General features: G+C 44.2%; 1 protein-coding gene across 3 annotated transcripts in view; it reads right to left on the bottom strand.

The window, feature by feature from the left end:
- The window catches only part of LOC147748758 (formin-like protein 3), a 374701-nt gene that overhangs the window by 103391 nt on the left and 245675 nt on the right, over positions 1–25635 (bottom strand). For all 3 annotated transcript variants that reach the window (XM_086963760.1, XM_086963763.1, XM_086963765.1), the window contains 9 exons: positions 23064–23157; positions 20651–20725; positions 14176–14286; positions 8657–8806; positions 8023–8124; positions 7357–7639; positions 6358–6426; positions 6051–6175; positions 3228–3430 (listed from right to left, as the gene is read on the bottom strand). In XM_086963760.1, coding sequence (XP_086819886.1) covers positions 3228–3430; positions 6051–6175; positions 6358–6426; positions 7357–7639; positions 8023–8124; positions 8657–8806; positions 14176–14286; positions 20651–20725; positions 23064–23157 — 1212 coding nt within the window. The remainder of the gene's footprint in view (positions 1–3227; positions 3431–6050; positions 6176–6357; positions 6427–7356; positions 7640–8022; positions 8125–8656; positions 8807–14175; positions 14287–20650; positions 20726–23063; positions 23158–25635) is intronic.

The raw sequence follows: 25635 nt of genomic DNA, 5'->3' as shown, positions 1-25635 counted from the left end.
AGTCCACTGGCTTCACCCAGATCCTCACACCAGTCCAAGATGTCATAAGGCTGGTATTCCCCAGGGTGCAGTGACCCCTCTCATTCCTCCCAGAGTCCAAGCCCATAAGAATAGGGCTCAGGCTCTGACCTGGAAGGCATGGCTCCAGTCTGCTTCAGGGACCACCTCTCTGACTCGTGTTGGATTCAGGGATTAGAATGAGGATGGCAGTGCCAGTGGGTGCTGGCAGCGCCGGATGCCTTGGCAACAGGAATGGCACGGCGGAAGGTCGAAGTGTCACAACTGGCATTGGTTCAGATCCAGGAATAGAAGATAGGGGCAATACTGTTGTTGGAGTTGCTGGCGTACAACCCTCAGGGTCCCAAAGGCGCGCCAGAGGGAATGGTCCAGCCAAATATGAGGCGCATAGCCTCGTAGTATTCTTTTAGATAAGCAGGGGTAGCTCTGGCTCTCCGAAACACGGGAAGGCACTGAGAGGGCCCAGGAGCTGGTTTAACCTTGTGAGTCAGACCTTGAACGTAGATGCTCCCTTGTCTCGTCAGCTGATGGACAGACGTGGAGAAGTCAAAGATCTCTTTGACGACTTCTTCTTGTGGTGGGGTGAGTGAGATTAGGAATGCAGGCAAAACAGCTCGGGAAGATATTCTATCCTCCATTTTGTGCCATGCTATACTAGTGGCATCCAAAACAGATCTTTCTGACCCAGTATGAACACAACACTCAGTCCTGCTACCATACATGTACTACAGGTGTAGTGCACATACACACCTTCATTTTTTTATTTTTAAATTTGTATACAAATTCTTCAAAGCTGCATGATTTCTTCAGTCTGCTTTTTCTGTGTTATTTGTATACATTCCAAATTGCGGACTTAAACGTCTGATGAGAAGGGTTTTCATGTTTGGCCAGTTAAAATCTGTGGACATGGACTGATATGCATTCAAATACCCTGCAACATACCCCACAGGTAGATGCTATGAGATACACTTGCACACACAAAAAGAGAGGGTGAGATATTGTCACGGAGCTGCAGCCAGGAACCTTCAATTATTCTTACAAGCCAGGTGCCAGGAAACGTGAGATATTGTTACCCACCTGCTTCCAGGACCAGAGATAGTGTTACATACACAAGCAAAAGGATCAAAAGATATTGTTATACACCAAGTAATAGGGACAGTGAGTTACTCTTACATGACTGTGGCAGGAATCATGAGACACTGTTGCCCACTGTTGGGCAGGATGAGAGATGTGGCTCTGCTGTAGTCAGTTGCCGTAGAACACCTAGGATGTACTCGACATCCTAGGTGGGAACCCAATGATGAAGCATGCCACCAACTAGGTTGGTGGGTGAGGATTCTTTAAAAAAACAGTTTTTTTTTCTCACAGAAGAATTCCTGAATGGATTTTTGATGCAGTTTGAATTCTAACAAACAATAAATATAGAATGCAGTCAATTCTATATAATCTATTTAGCCGGATAGAAAATTTAATGCAAATAAAATGATTTTTCTGTCAAGGGACATTTGCAATATCCAGTAGGATACAGTCCTTTATCCAGAACAATACATAGGACAAGTGTGACAAGGTGACAAATTATAAAAAATCATAAAGAAACAAACAAGAAATTCAAAGCAGTCAGGCGAAACGCAGCAATTGCTTGTTCATAGTTATAAATAATTCGACAAGCGTAATAGGTAGAAACAAACGTGACACAAGGGAGTAGAAATATTTGTGTGTACAATGTTTTAACAAGGACGATTGTTCTATGTAATTAACTGATACCCTAGGTCCTTGCTTACCTTTAGGGTTCCCTTGTCTTTTACTAAACGCAGTTTGAATTCTAGCTCTTTCTTGTTGTTTATTTTTAGTTTCTAGGGGAGAAGGACGAGCACACTCTATTTATTTAACGTAAACATCAAATAGACAGCCTGCGAGCCACGTGCTGGCAGACAGGGACATTCAGACATTGTTTCAGACCCTTATGAAGGACTGTGGAGCTGCATACATACCGGTATGCCAATTTTGTGAAATACTGCTAGACACCAACAGGGTCAGTAACATCCAATTAAATCCTTGTAAGTAGAGACTGAGGAATGATATTGATCCAAACTGTTAAGCACCAGAAGGAAGAACTGTGAGATAGTGTTACACAAACATGGACAGAGATTGAGAGGTGGTTCTTACACACAGGCATGCGTGGCCTGCTAGATCCTGCAAGTTACTGTCACACCATTGGCAACAGAGTCCATGAGACAATGTTGCACTCTTGTAAGAAGGGTCTGTGAAGGAACGAGGACCGGTCTGACAGGTAGCATGAGATAATATTGCACACTATTTATCAAGGACTATGCAATAATGTTAAAAAATATATGAAACTATAAAATGCTATTAAACCGATACAGAAACTGAGGTGCTGGCACATACAGTTGAGCAGGCATTGTGACATACATGAGACCACCTTGGACAAACTATGTGCATCATTACACGCATCCATGAGCTGTGCTCAGGAGTATCTCCCTGTCGTTATGCTGCTGTTCATGTTGATGCGCATTCATTTATTTTGATTTCATGGCGCTATTTCAAACTTTCAAACGATAACAGCACATCACAGGATAGCAGCACCTCCTTAAAAACAGGTGGTGTGGATGTACTCAAACGAATCATTTTGCTTCTCATTTTCATATTTGTAATATTTCCACAAAGTATAGACAGGCTATTTAAAAATCATATTTTGCCTAGTATTTTGGTTCCTGTAGTCTCCAATACACGTGTATAGCAGTTCAACGGGCAGTGCCAAAGCCAACACTACAAGGTTGCACATTCTCCCCTGCAAACCAGCAGGCCCTAGAAGGGTATTCAATTTATATAGAAAGGGCTTCGCATTATTAATAGTCCTCTTGCACAGTGGTAACTATAGTACTTGCCATTCGAGCATTAAATGACTAAGTATGAAAATGTCAAGTGTGATAGAAATCAAATCAGGCAACCCCTGCCTAGCTACATCAGGGTTCAAAACTAAAATCAGAAGCAGATTTTTAAATTTCTGTAACACCTTTTTTCAGCTGCAAATACCGGTCACCTGATGCAAACTGCGAGTTCTATCAACCACTCATCGCTTTAGCATTCAAGACTGTGAAACGATGGGCAGGACATGTTTTAGGTCATAGTCTTTCAAGATAGTGATAAACTAATATTCATCTTTTGCTCAGACACTGATTAAGCCTTACGTATAGATGGCTTTGCAGATCTCCTCAGTGCTGCGGGCAGCCTTCCGCAGGGTTATGGCCAGATTTTTCGCACGGTTGGCCTCCAACAGCATCACTTTGCTGACTGCCTTCTGAGAGGATCGATTCTTGGGGCCACTCAGGTCCATGACAGCTCCTTGAGCTTTTGTCTTAAAGAGTTCTTCAAACTTGTCGAGATCCAAATCCTAAAAGGAAGGAAATAGTCAGTCTAGTAGGTTTCACGCTGTCTCTTTTCCACACATCCTGACGTGATACTGAATTACATCCTGCACACAGCCCTGTGGCATACAGTACTAAACCCAACAGACAAACTTGTGGCACATCTATTGTATCTTCCACCAAACCATGTGCCATATGGTAAAGTAACAGAAACCCATGCCACTCAATACAGAAACCTCAAGGAAAACAAAGGATAAACAATACACCCTCATGTAAGAAGCTCGTTGTAGCCCCTGTGGTACTCCAAGTACAAACCTGTGCAACAGAGCCACATCTATGGAACAAAGTGTCACAGTCCAAGCGCAATCCAATGCCACTCAAACAGCATCTACACAATCCCATGCCACACAGTAAAGCACCCTCTCAAAGCAACCGAGTTTCAAACAGTAAATCACACTGAAGGTAACCAGTGTAACCCATTATAGTTCATTAAACGAAATTCAGTGTACTATTCACTATCCAATATGGATTAACAATGTTACACCCTCCACGCAACACACACATTCCTATGCAATTCAGTAGAGCACACCCCTTGCAACTGTGTCACAGAGTAACACCCTTTACACAACAGCCAGTCAGCTCGTTTAGCCACCTACATGCACTCCAGTGTCACTTGGCCCAGCACCTCCCGACATAAACTTGTACCAATAAGTACAGAGCTTGCCACACAACCTACTGTCGTTAGGCACTCTCCACGCCACCCACAGTTTGTTCAACCAACACAATCTTGTCAAGCAGCCATACACCTTACAAAATATATCTCTTAGTGCAGTGCCCACCACATAGCCCAGTGTTACTAAGGGCAAATCCACTCAGGATAGGCTTGCCCACGCAAATCCATCAGTCGAGCATCATCTCTATTACTCTGTGTCACAGAGTCAAAACCCCTCCATGTGATCCAGTATGATCCAAGACAGATACCACTCGCCATAAGCTTCTCCAAGGAAACCCATCAAACATGTGAGCCTGTGTCAAGTCAGTACATCCCTCCACAACTCTGTCACTTAATCCTTAATCTTCCAAACTATTCTGTCTTTCAATATAGCCCCATCCACATATGGGAATCTGTGAAACTGAGGATAAACACATTCATTACTGTCCACTCCAGGTCCAAAAGGGCTCCTCTAATCTCTACAGCTCAACTTCGAACAATGGTCTAGGTGGAACCCAGAGAAGAGGTTTCTCACTAGGGTATGCTTCCCACTGTCAGCTATCTTTCAGTGGTATAGGACTCCATTCCGGTCAATGTCCACAGGATCTTGCCAGTGCTGCAGGGCCCCCAAAAGTTGGATATCACTTGCAGTAGATATTAGTGTGCTAGTCAGCCTTACTCTGTTTTGCTTTACAGGACGTTAGCAGAGATAACTACCTCCACCAGTGTGTTGGCAGTGGTAAAGGACCCAAGCAATGTGAGCTCCCTCCAAAAAGCACTCTAGAGGTTGATGCTGCAACGTGCCACAAGGATGTTACTTAGTCTCCAGACCGGCAGCGTTCAGCACGGGGCCCGGAGTAAGGGTAGGATCAAAGCCAACAGCTCTGTAGACCTACCATCAGAGCTTTGCTCTGCCACCCACATCGGCTTTCAACCATAATCTGTTGGGGTCTTCCATCTTGGGACTCAGTTACCCGGGGCATTATCCGCATCTGGTTATTAATTGGACAAATGGTAAACCACTAATGCTATAGTGCTAGAGTACTTTTTCGATTCACTTTTGTCCTGATAAAGTGCCACTTGACCTGTTAGGGGCTGCCAGGTACGAAACATGTTGACCTTATGCACCACATTAGCCCTATAGGATCATAATTTTCGGCTAGGGCCATACTTTTAGTTAGGCTAGGGTCCCGTGATAATAAACACAGACAATTAGGGTTCTCCTAGACGCATTGTACTCTTCACTCCCACTGCACTATCCAGCCCACACACCTGCACTCACCCACTGGCTTCATCACCAAAAGAGCTCCGCTAAAGAGTCCCTTCACGGGTGCCCGTGGGACATTACATCGCCAGCCCGATGAGGAGCGTCCCCAATGATGAAGCATGACATCCTTCGGGGTGTGTGAGGGCACTATTGGAAAAGACCTCCCCTTCCCCGATCCTAGGAACTGCACGCCTCTGTGATTAATCAACTCCCTCCAAAAGCATCATGTAAGCTTCAAAGGGCTTCACCAGTATGTTCTTTCAAGCAGCACCCTGTGAGTGATATAAGCCAACCCAGCACAGCTTTGCCAACACTCTGATATCCCAGCTTTGTGAGCATCCTCCTGCAGTGTACAACTAGTGCTCTAGCACAATAACTTCGCTTTGTCCCTGACCTTTCTCGCTTGAGCCCTCAGTTATCAGAAATGCATGTTTCCTCTGGCAATGCCTTGTGAATGGTCCTTTGCCACAGCGAAGTGAGCTTCCTCCAGCAGAAGCTCGTTAATACTGCATGAACCAAACAGTGACAGCTTACCCGCCCCCGGAAGAACAGGATTAGTAATGTAGGCAATTTAGGATCTTAGACACTAATGTTCCTACTCAAAGTGGTGGCTGCACCCTCTCTGACACAGATCCAGATCTTTGACACATTGCACATGGAGCCTCACCCCCAGGATCCGCTCATCATCGAGCTCGCTGAAAACAGTTCCGCAGATTTGATTTGGTTTCAGTGCTGTCCAGTTAAATACAGGCAAGCGGAACTTGGTTTTAATCGGCTTTTTGATACGGATGGCTATGAAGGAAAAAAAATAATTCAATGTGAAATTCAATAAAACTGTTTACATTCAAATTGCAGCATGCTTCTTTGCTCACCAGGCTTACTTCACTCTGTAAAGGCCAACAGGGTGCACAAACTGTCTGTCACTTTCCCAAATTATCATTAAAGGCCAATGTTATACCTATGGAGCCACTTACCCGACAGTCCAAAGGTGAGAATCATAGACGGTGATGTTCCTGGGAGGGGTGGAGGAGGAGGGCACCGATCTGTAGGAGAAAATGGAAAGTTAAAACCTAATTTTGGAACAGCCTTATGTGTAGCAGTTTGTACCAGAGATTGATTTTGATAATACAGAGTTCTAGGTTTTCGGAAGCATGAACAAAGCCCAGGGAATATACCAATACATCACAGCAGAAATTCAAACAAAGTGACAGAACAAGATATATCAGCTCAGGTAGTGGACCAACAGTGTGGGAGACAGATGTACTAAACATCTGAAAGGGAGGGCTTAAGGGATGTATTCATGGGTAGCATCAGGTGGAGCAATTTTGAATGCAAATGCTTTTAGATGCTGAATTTAGTGCACATGAGGGATGGTAACGATAAAGGATGAGATAACTCGGGAGAAAAATAGAGATCAAGACAAAAAGCAGAGACATGAAAACTGATCTTTAGTCTGTTCTGATAGCTTCAAGAGCGTAACACAAGCATTGGCTTCCACAGAACATGGATGTGAACAAGATTCAAAGCATTTGCATAGCTTGTGGTAGAGAAGGAGTCAAAATCTAGTTGCAGCTTCAGATTACTCTACCCTAAGCTCATAAGTTACATCAAGGCAATGCTTCATTTGCAAAAATGTAAGTGCCATGGCCTAAGGTATCACACTGCAGCCAGCACCACCCACAGATTCTGTCACAGATACTAAATGAAAAAAGTCCCAGAATTACCTACTAACTATCATGCTTGACATTTTAGTCTTCTGCAGGTCACCCAAAAATGTAGTTACAGCATGGAATTGCAAGCTGTATCATTTTTAATACTTTGCATTGCTGAACACTTGAACTGTTCTCAGAAATAGGCTGAGAGCGCCACCATGTGGTGTACTCTCATAAAGAAGAGCTGGTGTTTAAAAGGTGAAGTGTTGAGCGCTGCCAAAGCCTGCCACAAATTAAGGATTGTCCTAAGGGAGACAATACCTGGTAGAGGGGGTGGCGGCGGCGGTGGAGGTGGGGGTGGAGGTGGAGGAGGAGAAGGCTCCCTCGGTGGTATCGTTGCTGGAGGGACGTGTGACTCAGTTGGAACTAATCCTTGTAGGTCAGGAATGCCCAATGGTGGCTGAGCTATGCCCCCCGTGCTCTGCTTGTGTGGCTGGATGCTGCCAGCCTGCTCCAGCTGACATAGGTGCTGGAAGGCGGCCTCCTTCTCACGGATGATCTTACGTAAGGTGTGCACCTGGTTGCTGGCGCTTTCATATGTTTCCTAGGGTGCAAGAAACAGACAGGAGTTTGTAAAAGGTAACCATATTTAGCTTTTCACCAACAAGTTCTTCGTTCCCAAACTTCACCCCTACACTCACTCGTACTTGAAATATTCCCTACACCCAACTTACCTTTCACCTCCTTAGCAATCATGTCTCTCTCTTCCGGATGCATCCATTGAAACTTTCAACAAAAAGTCAATCCTTCCCCTTCTTCATAACTCCCTCAATTTGTTACTCATTAAGTCTTTTCCCACCCTTCCCAAGATGTGATTCAGTCACTTCTCCGACAGATCTGTCCACACCTCACCCAACACTGGCTTTGACTTCTCCTCTCCACAATATTTCCCTCTATCTTCATCACCACCCTCCTTCCCCACCCGACCTTCATAATCTCCAGCTCCTTCTCTCGCTGTAACAAGGTCTTCTCCAGCTCTGCCACCCGCATCATGTTCTCATTCTCCAGATCCATCAGCTTCTCCGTCACCTGAAAGAAGAAACATCTTAAAGCAGGCCACACAACCACCCAAGTACAGTCACACCCCAAAATACTGCTGGAGTGTTCCCATCCTCACAGTACTTTCCATCTTTCTTTGACCCCGTTCCAAGATCAAAACTACCCTTAAAACCGAAGCCCATCTACTCCTCTGTCAATAGGAATCCCTACGACTGCACGACATGCTGTAACTCCTTTGGCCTCTCACTAAATTCCTAAATAGATGTAAAACGTAAACCTTAAAATGTTGTGCATATCTTTCCTAATGCAGTACAGACCCCCTCCAAAACTGAAGGATTCCTATGCAAGTTTCACAGACTGTACTGCTGACACTCAGCACTCACTCTGTGCTTGTATATATGGACAATAATACTGCATATATGAACCTTCAGATGGACTGCACCCCATGTCACTATGCTTCTAGAAAGATTATACCACACTTTCATTGACTCATGAACACACGAACAGGTGTTCCTCCCTCCTTCCTCCAACAATACATTTGAATGAGTTGAGAAAGTCATACATGTGATAAGTGATCTTCCAGCTCCTCCACCTTCTCCAGAGCAACATTCTTGGTCTCAGCATCTTCCAGTAGGCCACCTACGTCAAACACATTGTCCAGGTAGGCCTGGATCTGCACCAAGAGCTTCTCACTTTCTGTACGCTTGGATTTCTGTCAACAACAACAGAGTCTTAGAAAAGAATTGGGTAGTGTTTGACTCCCACCAAAGTCAGCCAAAATAAAACCACCCTTAACTTTGAAAATGCAGCAATGGTTCTCCATGCATGTTTAAACAACACTGTATGCTCGAGGAGCACAGGAGCCTAGGGACCCCCAAAGAACTGAAATGTATACATTGATCACTTCCTGCACAAGAGTCTCGCTCAGTATGATTGAGCCCCGCAATGTCAGTCAGTCAGTCAAACAAGCTTTATTTGACGATTGTCATAAAAGCAGTACATTAAAACAATTCATGCAATAGAAAAAGAGATAAAATTCACACAGAAATACTGCAAAAGCTAAAATTCATCAAGATAGGAGAATTTCATCAAAACTAAGTACATCAGGAATCATAAAATTAATCATAGAATTACTTCTCCCTTTAAACAATTGCTTCTAATGACCCATGCCCATCCCAAAAATGTGGCAACTGCTATAAATATTAGGGGGCTGGGATTTGTGCAAATAATTCTAAGGGCCTGCAATGTAAAGAACTGTTTCAATGCAACTGGAAATCTCAACAGAGGGAGGTGCCTCGCCATCAAAGTTGGAGCTGTTTGTGCCAAGACTGGGTTTCAGGCTAAATATCTCCTTTAAAATATCACAATTAAACAAACTGTCACTGTGGTGTGGTGGCATTAATGGATAACTGTTTGGATAGTGGTAAAAATATCCAAATTTCAAACCTCTGGATCCAGAAGATGAATATATTGTGAAATCGCCAACCCCCCTCCGGGGCCTTAAATTTTCATTCAAGGCATCCCTACTGGTGGCTTGACTCATTTAAAGATCTCAAGCAGCGTGGAATCCAAATTAAAAAAAAACTCCGCAATGGACTCTGGTAATAACTTTTTTTCATTTGTGTCAGCATTGTACTTAAAAGACTAGACAGTATCATCACACCATGGTAGTTCTCTCAAGTTCATCTTCAACCACACCTCACCAATCCTGCAAAGTACAGAAAACACAGGGCACCTGATTCAGACACCATTTTTGTCTGTTCAACTCTCACCGAATCCTTGGGGGTAGCAGCAAGGTACTTTAGGATTTTGTAGTTGAAGGGCCACCCCTGACAGCAAAAAGAAATAGATGCAACTCCTCAGAGGCATGTGCGTACTTCTGGAGACTGACTTGCAACACAGTTGCTGCTACAGCTTTATTAGACATTTGTAGACTTTAGTAGAAGCAGTGCATGGATGCCAACTATTTACGAAGGCTGCAAATGTAGTCATTCTTGCAATAAAAGAGGTGTTCAATGGTGCTTGAGCAAGGTGTCGTATGGTTTCCACTTATGAATTTGAACCCAGGTGCTTAGAGAAGAAGTCTGAATTCAGCTTTAAAGTGAACAACTATTTTTGGCTCTGACAAGAACAGAGTTGAACTAGAGATAGGCAGTGCTGTAGCAGGAAGACGAGGTATAATCTTGGCCAAGGTGCAGAGCATACATTGACTACCATCCGCATCAATGGATTCCTATCCTAGGAAAAGAAATGCTAGTGCATTCCAGCAGCAGCTAACACAGCAAAGGCAACATTTCCATAATCTGGAAAATCTGGCAACACCGGAGCCCATCAGAAGCCTCTTGTTCACAAGCAATAATGCCTTAACATACACCCTAGCAAACTCCAGCTGAGCGGGAATTGAAAGATCTCTTTCCCAAAGTGGACAAAACATATGCAAATTGATGTCCAGCAACCCCACTGGGTTTGAGTTACATCTTCTGAAAAGTACTACAGATATCCAACTAATCAGGTGCTTTATATCTCTAGCAGATGTACTTTTTAGGAGACTTCACCAACCTTTTACGCCACATAACCAGTTCCTTTAGCAGATTTGAGGACAGAGTCTCAAAGTATTTACTAGTAGAAGAGAAAAGGTCTGGGAACGAAATAGATCATGGGCCTGAGAAAGGATCAACTGAAGAGCACAAGTAGCTCTCTAGGATGGAGATTTTGTGATCAATGTAGACCTTCAATATGCACACTTTGACATCTGTGTAACGACACAGCATGTTTCTGGGGTTCATCGCAGGGCTTAATATTACTAATGATAAAATCTCTTGTTGGGGTTCCTATCTGCCTCACCAAATGACTTTAACAGGAGTGCTGACAGCACAGTCATGCTGTTGCAAACTCCAGAACTACACGTCTACAGCATCTAGTGTCTGCCTCTATTGATACAGGAGGCATTGCAGACCACAGAAGCCCTATGCCAACATTCATATTTTTCAGTTCATTTAAAGAAAGTCAACATCCTACTCCAACACAAACGTTTCTAATTTAGAACAGTAGAAACATGTGTGTTTTCTTCCGAGAGAATGTACCTGGTGAGGAGGAAGATTCAAGCCACTTCTAATATCAGCGAGTGTGATGGTCTTCTTATAAATAATGCATAAGTGATGGTGTCTCAATTGTGAATGTAAACCACACGAAGCAGAAATAAAAGATAGAAATATATTGTCTGCACTTCAAAGAAAAGAGACCATTTCCTTAACACTGGTGGACAAAGGACACCCAACTAGGAATTGCACACTGACCGTGGGTCTTGATTGAAGAGGGGGGAACTTTACCTTATACATGTCCTAGAATTCAGCACAAAAAAACAGTGGTTCAATGTGTTCTTTCTATCAACCAAACCCCGTTCTCATCAAAGTAGACTAAGTAAGCCTTTACGTGGCTTTTTAGTAAGAAGGGCTATATTTGTTCTCTGAACGCAAGTGAAGCCCCGCGACTGATGAGATGGGCTCTTCCTTACAAGATACAAATCACAGTCAGTCTTAATGCATGGGCAGACCAGTCTAAATAAATGCACACCAGACAAGCACAAACGGGAAATTCCTCTCGAGAGGTTCGAACTTATGTGCTACTTTAAGGTTAGCTCAACAGAGATCTGTTTGCCACAATGGAGAAATAAAAGCTACTTGGCCTCAGAACTTTGCATTTCGGCTGCCACAATAGGGATCTCTAGTGAATACAGAATACATTTTGGTTTGTTTCTCCAGCGGGATGACGGATAGGAATGAGATCCACAAATGTGGGTCATTCAAGACTCAAACATTGCAATTTTGATATGAAAACATTGTTCTTCACACCCCTACATCAGTCTGCTGCAAATTGCGATTAAGTTACAGAAAAGACCAGAGCATCTAAACAATGACAAGAGAACATATTAGTTATCACATGTACCATAAAGCTTTGGAGTCTGATTCTGGAGATATTAAACGCTCACTTAGCTGAACTGCATGCAACTTTTTCCCGCAAGTGAACCTGAAGCTTTATTGAAATCAAGATAGCAACCTACCTTGCAAATCCTTTGTCTCGAGCAGAGCAAGCATCACATGTGATGCTGTCCAGAATCTTTTTATTAACTTTCCTCCAGATTTATGCCGGGCGTTCAAATGGAAATCTACTCGTACCTTTATACAAACACTGCTGTCTGCATGAAAACATCGCTGTTTGGATAGCGTACAACGACACGAAAACAGCTCAAACAAACACACGATCTAATAAATGGGAGAAAGCAGTGGAATAGCTAGCAGCTGGAAATGCAGCTAGATCAAGATTTTATGAGTTTTAGACAAACTAAAAACACTTGACTTCGCCGAGTCTGTCCAGTAATATGATCCTTGACTTTTTTCACAGGCTGAACATTTGAATATCTAAAGACTCTAGTGCTATACAACTAGGGACACAAACTCATTTCGGAGCCGGTTTTGGTTTCTTTTTTATGCTGAACTGTTTGGGAATACAATGAAGCAAGGAGACAGGGTTGAGGAAACAGGGAAACCATAAGCACAATGGAAGACAGTTTTCACAGAGAAAGGCGAAATTGTGTTATCAGCAAACAAAAGCAAAGAAAGCAACAAAAACTGGATAGGACTTGGAAAGTATGTGGGGGTGCCTCACATCTGGAAATAGAAACAGTGTGGTGAGGAAATAATAAAAAAAAAAATCAATAAAAAGATCAAATAATTAAAAGAAACAAGATGAATGTAGTTTATGGATTTAATGCCTTCCAAACACAATGCTCACATAGAAATGGATTTTAATGCAAAAGCGAATTCCAAAAAGTTAAGTAGGTGTCGTTCAAAAACTCCAGCTAAACAAGTGATCGTTCTTTTTCTCAGAGGTGCGGGATTCTGTCAGCTACTTTAGTGAAAGCCTATAAATCAGGGTTGGATTTACTGCTACAACAGAAAAAGTTACTTACCTGTAACAATAGATCCCCAGCAAGAATTAGTGCCCACTCCAAGAATAATAATTCCATTGTGGCAGCGGAAAATAAAGGTAGAAGGCTGCCTTGATGTCGGGCATTATTAAGTCGCCTCACAATTGTGTGGAACACAAGTAGAGCAGAGTCCAATTTTTAATTGTTCGTCTCTGGAATGTTTTTAAGAAATAAAAATGTATATATGTATATTTTTTGGGGGGTCTTGGCTGGTGCTGTAGAAGAAATTTAAAGATCATGAATCTAAAAAAAGATACAGAAGCTGGAGGGACTTCTGTTGCAGCTAACCATTCATTTGTGATTCTCAAATCTTGAGAGGCAGGGCATGTGGTAATTGTACTCTCCACATATTTCAATGACTGTGTTAATGGCACATATACATTGATACTGTGAATATCCTTAAACATTCTTTATGGACTTCACAGAAATGCAATGAACCCCACCAGGTAGCAGTCACCTCTTGAACCCCACCTGAAATACGGCATCTAGAAGAAAAGCACACTTGATTGATCCAAGATTCTTTCGAGTCTTGAGCAAACGTCCCAGAAGGGAATTTTTGTGAGCTTTTGATTATGAACCGCGGACTACTTATTTCAATACAACCAGCCTCAACGCCTAGGGCAAGGTTTAATCATCCGCCTCTACAGTCTCCCACAAAAGGTTTACCGATCTCAAAGTCTGGGATTGAAAAGGACCAGTCGACTCTTCTATATCTTTTGTTTTAATGTTATTAGGAGCTTCCGTCATCTCTGGCTTAAATGCCTAGGTGAAGCACCTGGTGGTGCCATGACATTATACTGGCCACTCTGTCTAAAACTGGAGAATCCTAGAGCTTTGCCTGATCAGAAAGGCCCAGGATGATGGGTTGATTTGAACTGGAAACTTTGTACTGTGGAGGTTTGGTTAGAGACCATACTTTAGGTTCGCTAGTCAGCATGATGCGTCAAACTCATCTTCTTTAAGAATGTGGCATCCCCCGCCCATCCCTTCCTACACTGAATGGTGATAAGTAACAGGACATTGGTTCACTGATGCATTTCTGATCAAGGCACAGAAGAAAAACCTTCCTGACTCCTGCTGTCATTTGGTCTTACCTCCAGAAATTCTTCCAGTCCTAACTTGGTGAACTCGTACTGCAGGTGGACTCGGAAATTCATATCCTCAACAGAGTGGACCACGATGTTTATAAACTGCATGCACGCCACCTAGGAAGGGAGGAGGTATTAAGGACAATCTTGTGAAAAAGAACAGTGGAATCAGCAACTAGAACACACAAGTACAAACATCAAGATTGAACAAGAGAAGCTGGGAAATAAACAACAATAAAAAGAGTGCGGAAAAAGACAAGTTTGGAGAAGCAAATAAATTACTTACTTTCGGTAACATCTGATCTGGTAAAGGCCAGATCTAGCCGCATATTCTTTACCTTTGAATTATCCCCAGGCGCCAGATTTGATCCAGACATTTTTCGACAGCAGAACCTCTGTGAGTCTGTAAAGGGAGTTGAGCGACTCCGTAAAGATGTAGTCCACCGGATGTGACGTTGACAGACTCCACATAAGCCCTCCCCTGATGCGCGGACATGAGTTTCTTCTGCGACTACTGTGCACGCTAAAACACGGAGCCTCGTATAGAAACTGCTATGGAAACAGTCTGCCCAAAAAGAATCTTCTTTTTGAAAAACACACACACATATACATCTATTATATATATATTGTGAAGTGAAGGTGAAGTGAAGGGGTTTTGTAGAGCGCGACTGCTGCCCGAGGGCGTCCAAGCGCTGATTAGAGGAAAAGGAGCTCTGAGGGACAGGGGAGAAAGGCCAGGAGGGGAGCTAATTTCTGAATAGGAATGTTTTCCGCTCTTTGCGAAAGGACGAGAGAGTAGGGTTAGACCTTAGTGAGAGGGGAAGAGAGTTCCATAGTCTAGCAGCGTTGAGTGTGAAGGACCTGCCTGCCTCCTGCTCTGGACCTTTTAATTCTGGGGACTGCAGCAAGAAATGCGTTTGTGGATCGAAGAGATTTACCGGGACAGTAAGGGGAGAGAAGTGAGTGGTTGATCTCAGGGCTAGCTCTATGGAAGGCTTGGTGCGATATACACAGGGTTTTGAACTTTATTCTGTCCCTGACGGGGAGCCAGTGAAGTGATCTGATCCCTGCCTTAGCTGAATCTCTGCGAGGGATCTGGAGAAGGGTGCGAGCTGCACAGTTCTGTGTGCGCTGAAGTTTCTCCAGCACGTATTCAGGTGCTCCCAGGTATAGAGCGTTGTTGAAGTCTAGCCTGGACTGGATGAGGCCCTGAATAACAACCTGCTTAGCTTCAAAGGGTAAAATCGGCAGGATCTTTCTCAGCATTCGGATAATCCCGAAGCAGGTTGCTGCTGTTTTGGTTGCCTGGGTATTGAAGGTGAGCGTTTTGTCCAGCCATACTCCTAGGCTTTTGATGTCCTCCTTCGGGGTTGGAGGTGGGCCTAAGCTTACGGGCCATAGCTGGTCGTAGGTGATAAGAGTAGGGGGGCCGAGGATCATTATCTCGGTCTTGTCACCGTTGAATTTTAAGAATGATGTTGTCATCCATCTTCTAACATCCTCCATGCAGGCTGCCAGGTTGGATTGGGGGAGCCCGCTGTTTTTCTGTGTCAGGGAGACCACCAGCTGGGTGTCGTCCGCATACGAAATGATCTTGATACCGTATTTTTGGACGACCCCAGCCAGTGGCTTCATGTACACATTAAACAGCGTGGGGCTAAAGGAGGAGCCTTGGGGTACACCACAGTTTAAGGGTCTGCTAGTGGAGCAGGAGTCGCCGTCGAAGACCTGAAAGGTTCTTCCGCTGAGAAAAGAACTCAGCCAGTCGAGGGCGTTTCCTGAGACTCCAAGATCGAATAGTCGGGACAACAGGGTTCTATGGCACACCGTGTCGAACGCGGCGCTTAGATCGAGAACGACCACTGCCACTGACCCCCCTCGATCCAAGATCCTCCTGGATTCTTCCGTGACGACTAGAAGAGCCGTTTCTGTGCCGTGTTTGGGACGGAATTCTGTTTGGGTGGAGTCCAGTAGCAGGTTCTCCTCAAGGTAGTTGGTGAGGTGGAGATTGATGTACTTCTCCAGAATTTTGCTTGCCCATGGCAGCAGGGAGATTGGACGGTAATTGTTAGGGTCTGTGGGGTTGAGATTGGGTTTCTTAAGCAGTGCTCTCACCATTGCTTGTTTCCAGGAGGGGGGACCACTCGTCTTTGCATGGAACTGTTGAGTAGGTCCATGAGGATGGGGAGGATGACTTGGTTGGCCATGTTCATCATCTGAGGGGGAGCTGGGTCGAGGGGGGAGCCTGATTTTACCTGAAGTGCAAGGGATTTGAGTGATTTCAGGTCTAGCGGTGGGAATTCATTCAGGTGAATTTGCGGAAGATGTTTTGTAGCGCTTGGGGGAGGTGATGTGACAGTGATGGTTTCCGGGCTGGTGGCTGCGAAGGAAGAATATATTTTGTTGATTTTTTGAAAGAAAAATTCAGCCAGTTTGTTACAACGAGAAATAGGATCGTAGGTTGGGGCTATGGGAGGGGGGATCTTAGAGAGGCTTTTGACTACTTGATATACTTCTCTTGGCTTAGATCGAGCTGCCATAATTTTCTCTTTGTAGTAGTTGGTTTGAGCTGAGTTTATTTCGGTTTTGTATGCCCTGATGGCTTCCCTATATCTGTCTTTCTCGGTGATGGCATATCCTAGGCGCCACTTCCTTTCCATTTTTCTACACTGTCGTTTCAGTTCCCGGAGTCTCTCCGAATACCAGGGGGCAGTTTCGCGAGCTCTTTTTAGTCTAGTTTTCCTGGAAGGGAGGATGGTGTCGATAGAGTCCTCGATCCACTTGTTGAATATCCTGCTGTCGGATGCAGGGTTTTCGGAGAGAGCGGGTTTGGAGGTGGAAAGGAGGCTAGACCACTGCTCTAGCGGGAGTCTCGACCAGTTTCTCATCTTGCGTGAGGTGGAATAGGTAATGATCCGTCCATGGTAAGGGAGTAATGGAGCCAACTGTTAGGTTGGGGCAGTTGGTAAAGACTGGGTCGAGCAAGTGACCTTTGTCTTGAGTGGGAGAACTGATTAGTTGTTGTAGTTGAATCGCGGCTAGACTAGAGACTAGCTCGTTGGCGGTACTGTTGGTGTTGACATCGAAGTGGATATACACATATATATATATATATATATATATATATATATATATATATATATATATATATATATACATACACACATATATATATTACATATATTTTTTTTTATTACTATTACAAAAAAAATGTAAACCAATGAAAAGCACAAGAGTGCATAGAAAGGATCTGGAAAGAAAGGGAGAATCAGTTCACAGAATGGGGAGGATGGGTGGGTCAGTAAGGAATCTGCGGCTAAATCTTATCTCTACCAGATAAGGCGTTACTGAAGGTAATTAACTTGTTCATCTGATAGAGACGTCTAGCCGCAGATTCCTCATCTTTGAATGAGATATCCAAGCAATACCATCCCCAGAGGAGGGTCTCCGAACCGATCACACGAAAGATCCCCGATTAGGCAATTCAGTCTGTTATAAAAAAATTAAAAAAGAGAGACGGAGACCGGCTGCCAGGAAGGAAGGTGAGGAAGAAGACATTCCACCAGAAATGTTGTGGAGAACCCCGTACGGAACTGAAATCCACAACTTGTGCAAAAACATGGGAAGAGACACCATGGCAGAAGAATAAAGACGAGTTGGAAAGAACACTCCATATAAACATAATACTACACCGCTCACCTAATGTCAACCTGGCCAAAAAAACGGGTGGAAGGCGAAGGAAAATCGCTAAAACTACTGAGCCGAAGCTCCTAGCCTTAGAAGCAAGCAATGCAGAGAGCACCAACCAATAGTTTAAGATAAGCATTGAGAGCAATAACAATAATTATGGGGAAAGACCATGTGTGATCAGAGGAAACGCTTTGAGAGGGAAGGGAGCTTTGTGGGACTATCCAACGTAGAACCCTCGGGGGGATGAGGGGCATAGCGAATACAAGCAATGAACATGCAAAGGTCTCCCAGGGACACGAGGAAAAGCCCTACATAATCTAAAACAGACTTCTTCCTAAGAGAGGCAGGAGAACATGACTTACTATAGGGATACCTAATAAAAGGAGGTATAAAATACATTATATATACATATACACAAACACAGAGCAACAAAGCACAAGGTCCCGTATAAAAGGAATAGAGGGGGTGGAAATCATACACCCCAAAAAACAAAGTAAGCAGATAGAAAACAATACTGCAGACTGAACGGTTACGATCAGGCGGCTGAGAGACAGTTGAAAAGAAAACAGCAGGGGATAACAACCCTGTTAGAATAGAGAAATAAAGACTACTATGGAGACTGTAAAAAGTGGTTGAGTTGAAAAAGGCCAACTGAGAGGAGGCCTATTCAGATAACTTGTACCCATCTTAAAAGAAAAAGAATAGCAGTTGGAGAAGTGACCTGGCTGAAGCAGCATACAAAGTCGGAGGTAATAGTATGGAAAGACCAACGTCACAAGGGAAGGTCCGAACCAAAGAACCAGTGTAAAGAACTTAAGTAACAGATAGAGAGGCAGTGCACGGAACGACCTGTGCCTGGACAACAAGCCATGTAACATCATGAGTGAGTATCCTGACATCACCCAGGACCGTAAGTGGAATGCTCATTAGTTCAAGGGAGAACAAACCCCCCCCACGGGGTGGGAACTGTAGCAGACACTTGTGAGAAGTGAAGGAAACTCACCGTAAAAGAATCCCAAGGGATCACCAACCTCCTTTAGTTGCCTGTCAGCCATTAAGTGATCGCAAAGCGGAACTGGTGGCAGAAAAGATTTACTGACCAAGAGTATCAAGACTATTCATCTAACTGTCTGGAGGAACGTCCGTAAGGGCGCCCATATCAGGGGAGGCTGTAGCAGCTTTAACCACGAAACTACGCTAAGTAGTCTGCCAGAAGAGGCAGACCGGGTCTCCAGGGGCAGGACGGGGCCAATGAGCTATAGAACAGCCGTCCACCGGGGCCCTTGAAACTGACTTAGCCCAAGAGCACTGCAAAATATAAAAACAATGCCTCACTGAAGAAGAGCACTGGGCCATCCCCCATCTGACCCTGATGAAGCATGCCAATTAACTGATCAATGGCCAGCTCCATAGAACTCTCCTTAGAAGCTCAGAAGAAGCAGAGCTAGTCTCAGTAGCTAGGGTAGGAGGAGAAAACAAGCTCGAGGAGGGTTAAGACTCAAGGTCACTAGCCTCACCAAGTTCGGACACCTAACACAACTCCAGAGGATGCTGAGCAGTGTCGCTCATGTCATCACAGACGCCACCAAAACACGGGTCTCTCAAAGTGAAAACAGCTGGGGGCTCCTCCGAAGAAAGTAGCCCAGGGTGACTAGCTCTGCTGACACTGTTCCGGACATCGCTCAGTGTCGATGTTGTGCCACCTTGAAGTCGGATAGGAGAGATACAGTAGCAGCGATTGACGCTGCCAATGTCGACTTTGGAGCAGACTGAACTGACACTGGCGTTGCAGGACTGATCAGAGTACGGATCCAGAGGGCCATACTAATGCCAGGGGAAACCCCGCCGGCGTGAATTCTGTCAACGGTCCGCTGGCCTCCTTGGGGTAGAGACGCACACCAGAGGGAGGCAGAGAACCAAATATAGCATGAAGATGGAGATCATTTTCTCTCAACTCATCCTGAGTCGCCCCAGCGCTGGGGTAGCCTCTTGCTCCGACTCCGCAACCAGAGAATATCGAGGGGTGTCAGAGACCTCGCACATACGCGACAAAGGCCGCAACTTTGACTGCTTACAGCATGACTTACCAGTCAACATCGAGGACGAAGGACGCTAGCGGGAAGGATTCCTGCAGCATGGTCTCAAGCAGTCCTCAGAACAAGAAGACTACTAGGACCGACATGGGTCCTGCGACCCCCACACCACCAGGAGCGTCATGCTGTGCTCCTGTAGCACTGACAGCCAAAGTTTAAGATGGGAGCCACACTCTTCAGAGTCATGGTGAAAACCCAGACACCATATACAAATACTACGAGGGCCCAGGGCCGACATGGTCTTACACAGGACCCTGAGGACCCCAGAAAAAAGCACACTGTATCGTTGACAAAACGTAGAGAGAGGCCAGAGGAACCTCTCTCCGGATCTGTGTAGAAACACAGAAAGGAAGAAACTGTGCTGCGGTATGGGGAGGGCTTACCGGGCCTCTGTCGGAGTCACATCCAGTGAACAACATTGTTACAGTGTCACTCTGTGCCCTCTACCAAAGCGCAGAGGTACTGCTGTAGAAAAAGTTCCAGATCTAGTCTGGCAACTGGGGATAATTGAAAGGTAATTAATCAGCAGCTAGATGTCTCTATCAGATACAAATTTTCAGAATTACCAGAATGACGATCCGATTTGGGCTTTGCAAAAGCTCCACGCCTCCCGCTTACCCCACACCAGGTTCCCCAGAAGGGACTGCATGCCAAGATTGCCAACTCAGGGCATGGTTCCACCGGGAAAAAGCACATACCAGAAAATCAATATTGCTGTCTTCATTTCGAAAATACTCCATGAGCTTCTCAAACCGATGCTTCTCCTTGCACACCTAAAATTTAAAAAAACAGGTTAATGGCAGCGTCTAAGGTCCAAATCATCATGAAAATAAGTCCAGAATTTATAGTCTACCTTGAATATCTACCTCCAGGAATGTCACTAATGCCATTCGTTAAAAAAATACCATTGGCCGCTCCCAAAACACGCAAACTTGAATTTTAAAGAGTACTGTCACTCCCTCCAAAAGAAGTAAAACTTTCAAGCCCAAAACAGTTACCCCAAAAGGCTTACATGACTGCACCAGAGAACTAGCACACCAAACCACAGCTCTGTTACAATACAAATACAGTGTTACCGCAACACAGTTGCGCCGGAACGCAAACACAGACATGTTAGTTCAGAAAATTATTGTTCTTTCAAATGCTATGTTAGTGAAGAAGAGTACTGTTCATCCCAAACAGGACTCCATAAGGATAAAAGAACATGGACATCCCAAAATAGAGCAGAGTTACAATACAAGAGCACAATCAACCACAAACAGCCCTTTTTTTAGGACACAAGACTCACTCTAGCCCCTAAACAGAACTCAGTTAGTGCACAAATACACAGTTATCTATGAAGGAATGCTTTGGAAGGATACAAGATGAGCCACCCCCATAACAAAACCAAAGATCACCCTCAAACCAAAGCTGACAACCTAAATTAGCACAGTTGCCCATAAACGAAGTACTAGCAGGACAGAAGAGAGCAGGCTCACTAAGGATACACGATTATTCATCTGAAAAGAAGGCTCTGTAACCATACAAGAGCACCGTCACCCCAAAACAGGGCTCTGCAAGGATACAATAACATTATTACTTTGACCACGGGCTCTGTAAGGATACAAGAACACTGTTACCTTGAAGAAAACACTCTATACGGATAAAGCATAATTACACCAAGAGGAGTGTGAACTCTCGAAAGAAGCAAGAGCACTGTCACCTCAAAGCAGGGCTCTCTAAAGGCACAAGTGCACTGTCACCCAATGAAAAGTTTCTCCAAAGATAGAAGAACACTATTACACCAGAAACAGGTCTCTAAAATGTGTATTGTACTTGTACAGCCTAGTCAAGAGGCAGCAGGGCCCTTTATAGGATCAATGGGTTTATCTGATAGAAACAAAAACAAAGGAATAATTGCTGGTTAAAAATTACTACTAAAACCAAACAACACCAGGAGACAGCGGTTCTCTGCTCCAAGCTGTAACTATAACCAGCACGCTGATCCGTGCACAACGTAACTCAGTTAAATCACTAGTGCACTCACACCCCAAAACAGCACTCTGTCATGATACAAGTGTACAGTTCCTCACAAAAGAACATTCAGCTAGGATAGAAGAGAAAAAGTAAGTCATAATACAACCCAGTATAATTTAAATGTTAAAACTCAATAAACCGATAAAAAAAAATACAGCCCAATAAGAACACAGAAAGCTTAAACTCAAAAAATAGCTCTGTCGCGATAAGAATAAGCTGTGTTAGGGCACAAATGTTGTTAAAAAGAGAGCATTATTAGGTTACAAGGACATGGTCACCGCAAACTCAGAGCTTCATTAGGATGTAAGAACATCACTACCTCAAAACAAACTGTTATAACACGACAGTACTCATTCAGAACCTGAGTGATGCCCAGCCGAAAGAGGCCCACTTAAAAATAATAAAGGAGAGTAACTGAAATAGAAACCAAAACATTTCGAACAAAACCACCAAAAAACAAACACCTTGTTAATACTTAGGAATATGGTCATCCTCCTTATAGAGTAGAGTGAATCATCAGTAGATGCTTGACAGTAGGACTTGTAACACAGTGCTAAAACTCTCCAAAAACACGGGTGCTCCTTGCACTGTCCGTCCACACAACATAAGCCTGTCTCCTTCTTAGCACCTAAGTGGTATGAGGGTCGAAGGAGGCTATACAATGTGACACCCAAGAAGAAGAAAGGAGCATCAGTGATCCCTTCCCTGCTTCTTCTCTCTCAATGATGGACACATTAATCCACCTCCCCTTCGCTCAACCACATACCAACAATTATTATTCCCCCTCAGACAACCTAATTTCACCTCCTTTTACTCAACCACACACCAACAATTCTTAACACTCCCTCAAACACCACCATTCTCCTTCCTTTCACCCTAGTACAAGCCAAAAGTTAACTCCCTGGCAATCAGGAACCGCAACGATACCTCTTCACTCACTCTAGCACACATAAACACGTATTAATTTCCCCCTCATTCACTGACACATTACCCTTGCCTTCCAGTCCCCTCTATCACACCAGCTCGTCTCCCCGCAGTTACTTCCTGACCAATCCCATTGTATCATTTGAGGCCTGTACAATGTTGATGTGTTACCTCTTTAAAGTGATCAAAGGCTGCTAAGATGATTTCATGTCCTCCCCTCACCAGGCAGACTGCAGCCAGCAGCTCCAGCACCAGGGCCTTTGTCCTGTGGAGAAACAAATGCAACACAACTGCTTGGTTTTAAACCAATGCTGAACGAAGAGGTTAGGCAAAGAGCAGCACCCATGCAGCAACTGAGCCAGGCATCTCTACAGGATAGAGAGACCGAGCACAAAGGTGAAGACCCTCATAACTTGGATAACAAACAAGTAAGGCCATGTAGGAAATAAAGGAGAAGCTGGTGGTGAAGGAATGGCACCTAAATCAAGTCATGCGCATTGAAAAACCAGAAGGGCAGACAGGACAGGTAGGTTCAACCGGAAAATCAGGGAGGAAATCAGGAAAGACAAATTATATAAATAAAAAAAATAGGGAACAAAAGTGGGAAAATGGAACCAACAGGCTCGACAGGGGGGACAGGGGGGGGGGGGGGGGGAGGAGGAAAAAAAGAGAAAATCAGGACGGACAGCTGGGGAAATGAAGAGGTATGAGTTGCAAAACAGAAAGGGAAAACCAACATGTAACCTCGTAAACAAGGTAGAGAAGTGGCAAAACCAATGAGAAACCAGACAGGACAGATGGAAAACAAGCAAAGAGATTTGGCAAACTAGAAACGAGAGGTAGAAAAACAAAATGGCAGGTGGAGAAACAAAGGGCAACTGGGGAAACCAGGAAGGTCAGATAGGAAAACAAGGATGGATAAGTGTACGTAAAAGGAAGCAAATGTTTTACAATCAGGAATGAAATGATGAACACCATTCGTTAAAGGTGGAAAAAAATTGATTTGATGAGATTGTTTTTAAAGAAATAACATGGACAGTAGAAACAAGAAAAGTTCAACCTACAAAAGGTGCACAGAACTACCCACTAGGTGAGTAACAATCCTAACTTTAATGAGTGAGGTACCCAAAAGGTGAGAAAGGTTGATGATTTCATGACCTGGACCATTCACAAGCTGAGGAGGGCTCGCCCTGGTAGTGACACTGAGTAATGCACATGGAGAGCAACTTCCTGTACCAAGAGACGGTTCTGCACTCATGATGTGAGGCACTATCCGCCAGTCAGTGATGCTACTGCACCTATCAGTTGAGGAAGGGTCCTTGCCTCACTGATCTTTAGGCACTCCAGGAAAAAGCAGACTCCTGTTTTCAGCAGTGCTGAAGCACCACATAAAGTATGGCAAGTTCCTCTCCTCAGTAAACCTAGGGTACGGAGAAGTTGAGGAAGACCCTTCACCTCTACGGTGGTTTACAAACCACAAGGTGAGAGCCATGATGTGAGGCAGCCACCTTACCTTGACAAAGGTAAAGCACCACAAGGCGAGGAAAGCGCCTCTTCTCAGCAATAGAGAAGAACCCATGACTTCAGGAGTACTATTCTCCTTGGTGAATGTGAGGCACATATTACAGGAGGTGAGGCCCCCACGTGGGGTAGACTCCCCTCAGCGATGAGGGAGAACCCTTAAGATGAAAGAATGAGCTTATCCTCGAAGACTGCGAGGCACCCGTGAGTTGAGGAAGGTACCTTTGCTCTGTAACAGATGAGTTGTGGAAGGTTCTTCTCCTCAGCAGCTCTGAGGCACCAGAACCTGAAGAAGGTTCCTCCCTTTTGTGATGCTGTGACACCCACAATTCAAATTCAATCTTTTTATTGTCAACATCCCCAGTACAAAGCCTGGGAAAGTAACATCTGGGCAGCCCAAATATCTATAAATCCTCACCAGGACTGACACGGAATCTCTAGTAGTTCTCCATGAACCCATTCTTCGAAGTAGAGCCGATCTGCCAGCTAACCATGGTATGTAAATAAATTAATGTATGCTTGTGACAAAGGAAAACAATGGACCTATGAAAATGTGTAATACGGAACCAGTCCTTTAAGAGAGACAACATCAGCTGCCCTCACAGAAGGCTATCAGTGGACGATGGACCCCAAGGCTCTTTATCCATCAAATGTTTCAAAATTATTCTTTCATTACAACATTGTACCTTAGGGCACAGCGATGACAGCAATAGACTGTGCCCAGGTGAATGCCACCCTTTCTCCTATAGTCGGTAACACCATAGAAGTAAAGATGATCTCAACGCCTTCAAGTAGAAGAACTTTGAGTGCATAATAGACTCACCTTCGGAGTAGTCAGGAAAAGAGAAGTGATGTATTGCATGTTGGGATCATACCCGATCTTGATAATGCTAGGACCTCATACACTGAATCACATGAAGAGACGCATGGATATGAAGATATCGTCTGAGGCTCATACATATGATTTTACACAGTTTAGCACGACATACTATGATAGCTTATTCAAATTAAGATGGACTGACAGCTGAATTTCTCAGGAACCATTCCATACCAACTGTGACCCCTCTCCTTTGACTGACGAGCCTACGACTACAAAACAAAAATCTTTTAAACATTATTATTTTGTGATTGTTACCTTTGTGCAGGACTTGTGGACCGTATGGCTTGGCACAGTTCCACCTTGTAAGAACATACAATTTCCATAGATTTTTTTGGGATATGT

The sequence above is a fragment of the Lissotriton vulgaris genome, chromosome 1_1, assembly GCF_964263255.1.
Source record: "Lissotriton vulgaris chromosome 1_1, aLisVul1.2, whole genome shotgun sequence".
NCBI classification, from domain to species: domain Eukaryota; kingdom Metazoa; phylum Chordata; class Amphibia; order Caudata; family Salamandridae; genus Lissotriton; species Lissotriton vulgaris.
Note: the sequence above shows the minus strand (reverse complement) of the source record. Positions and strands in the feature narration are given on the sequence as shown.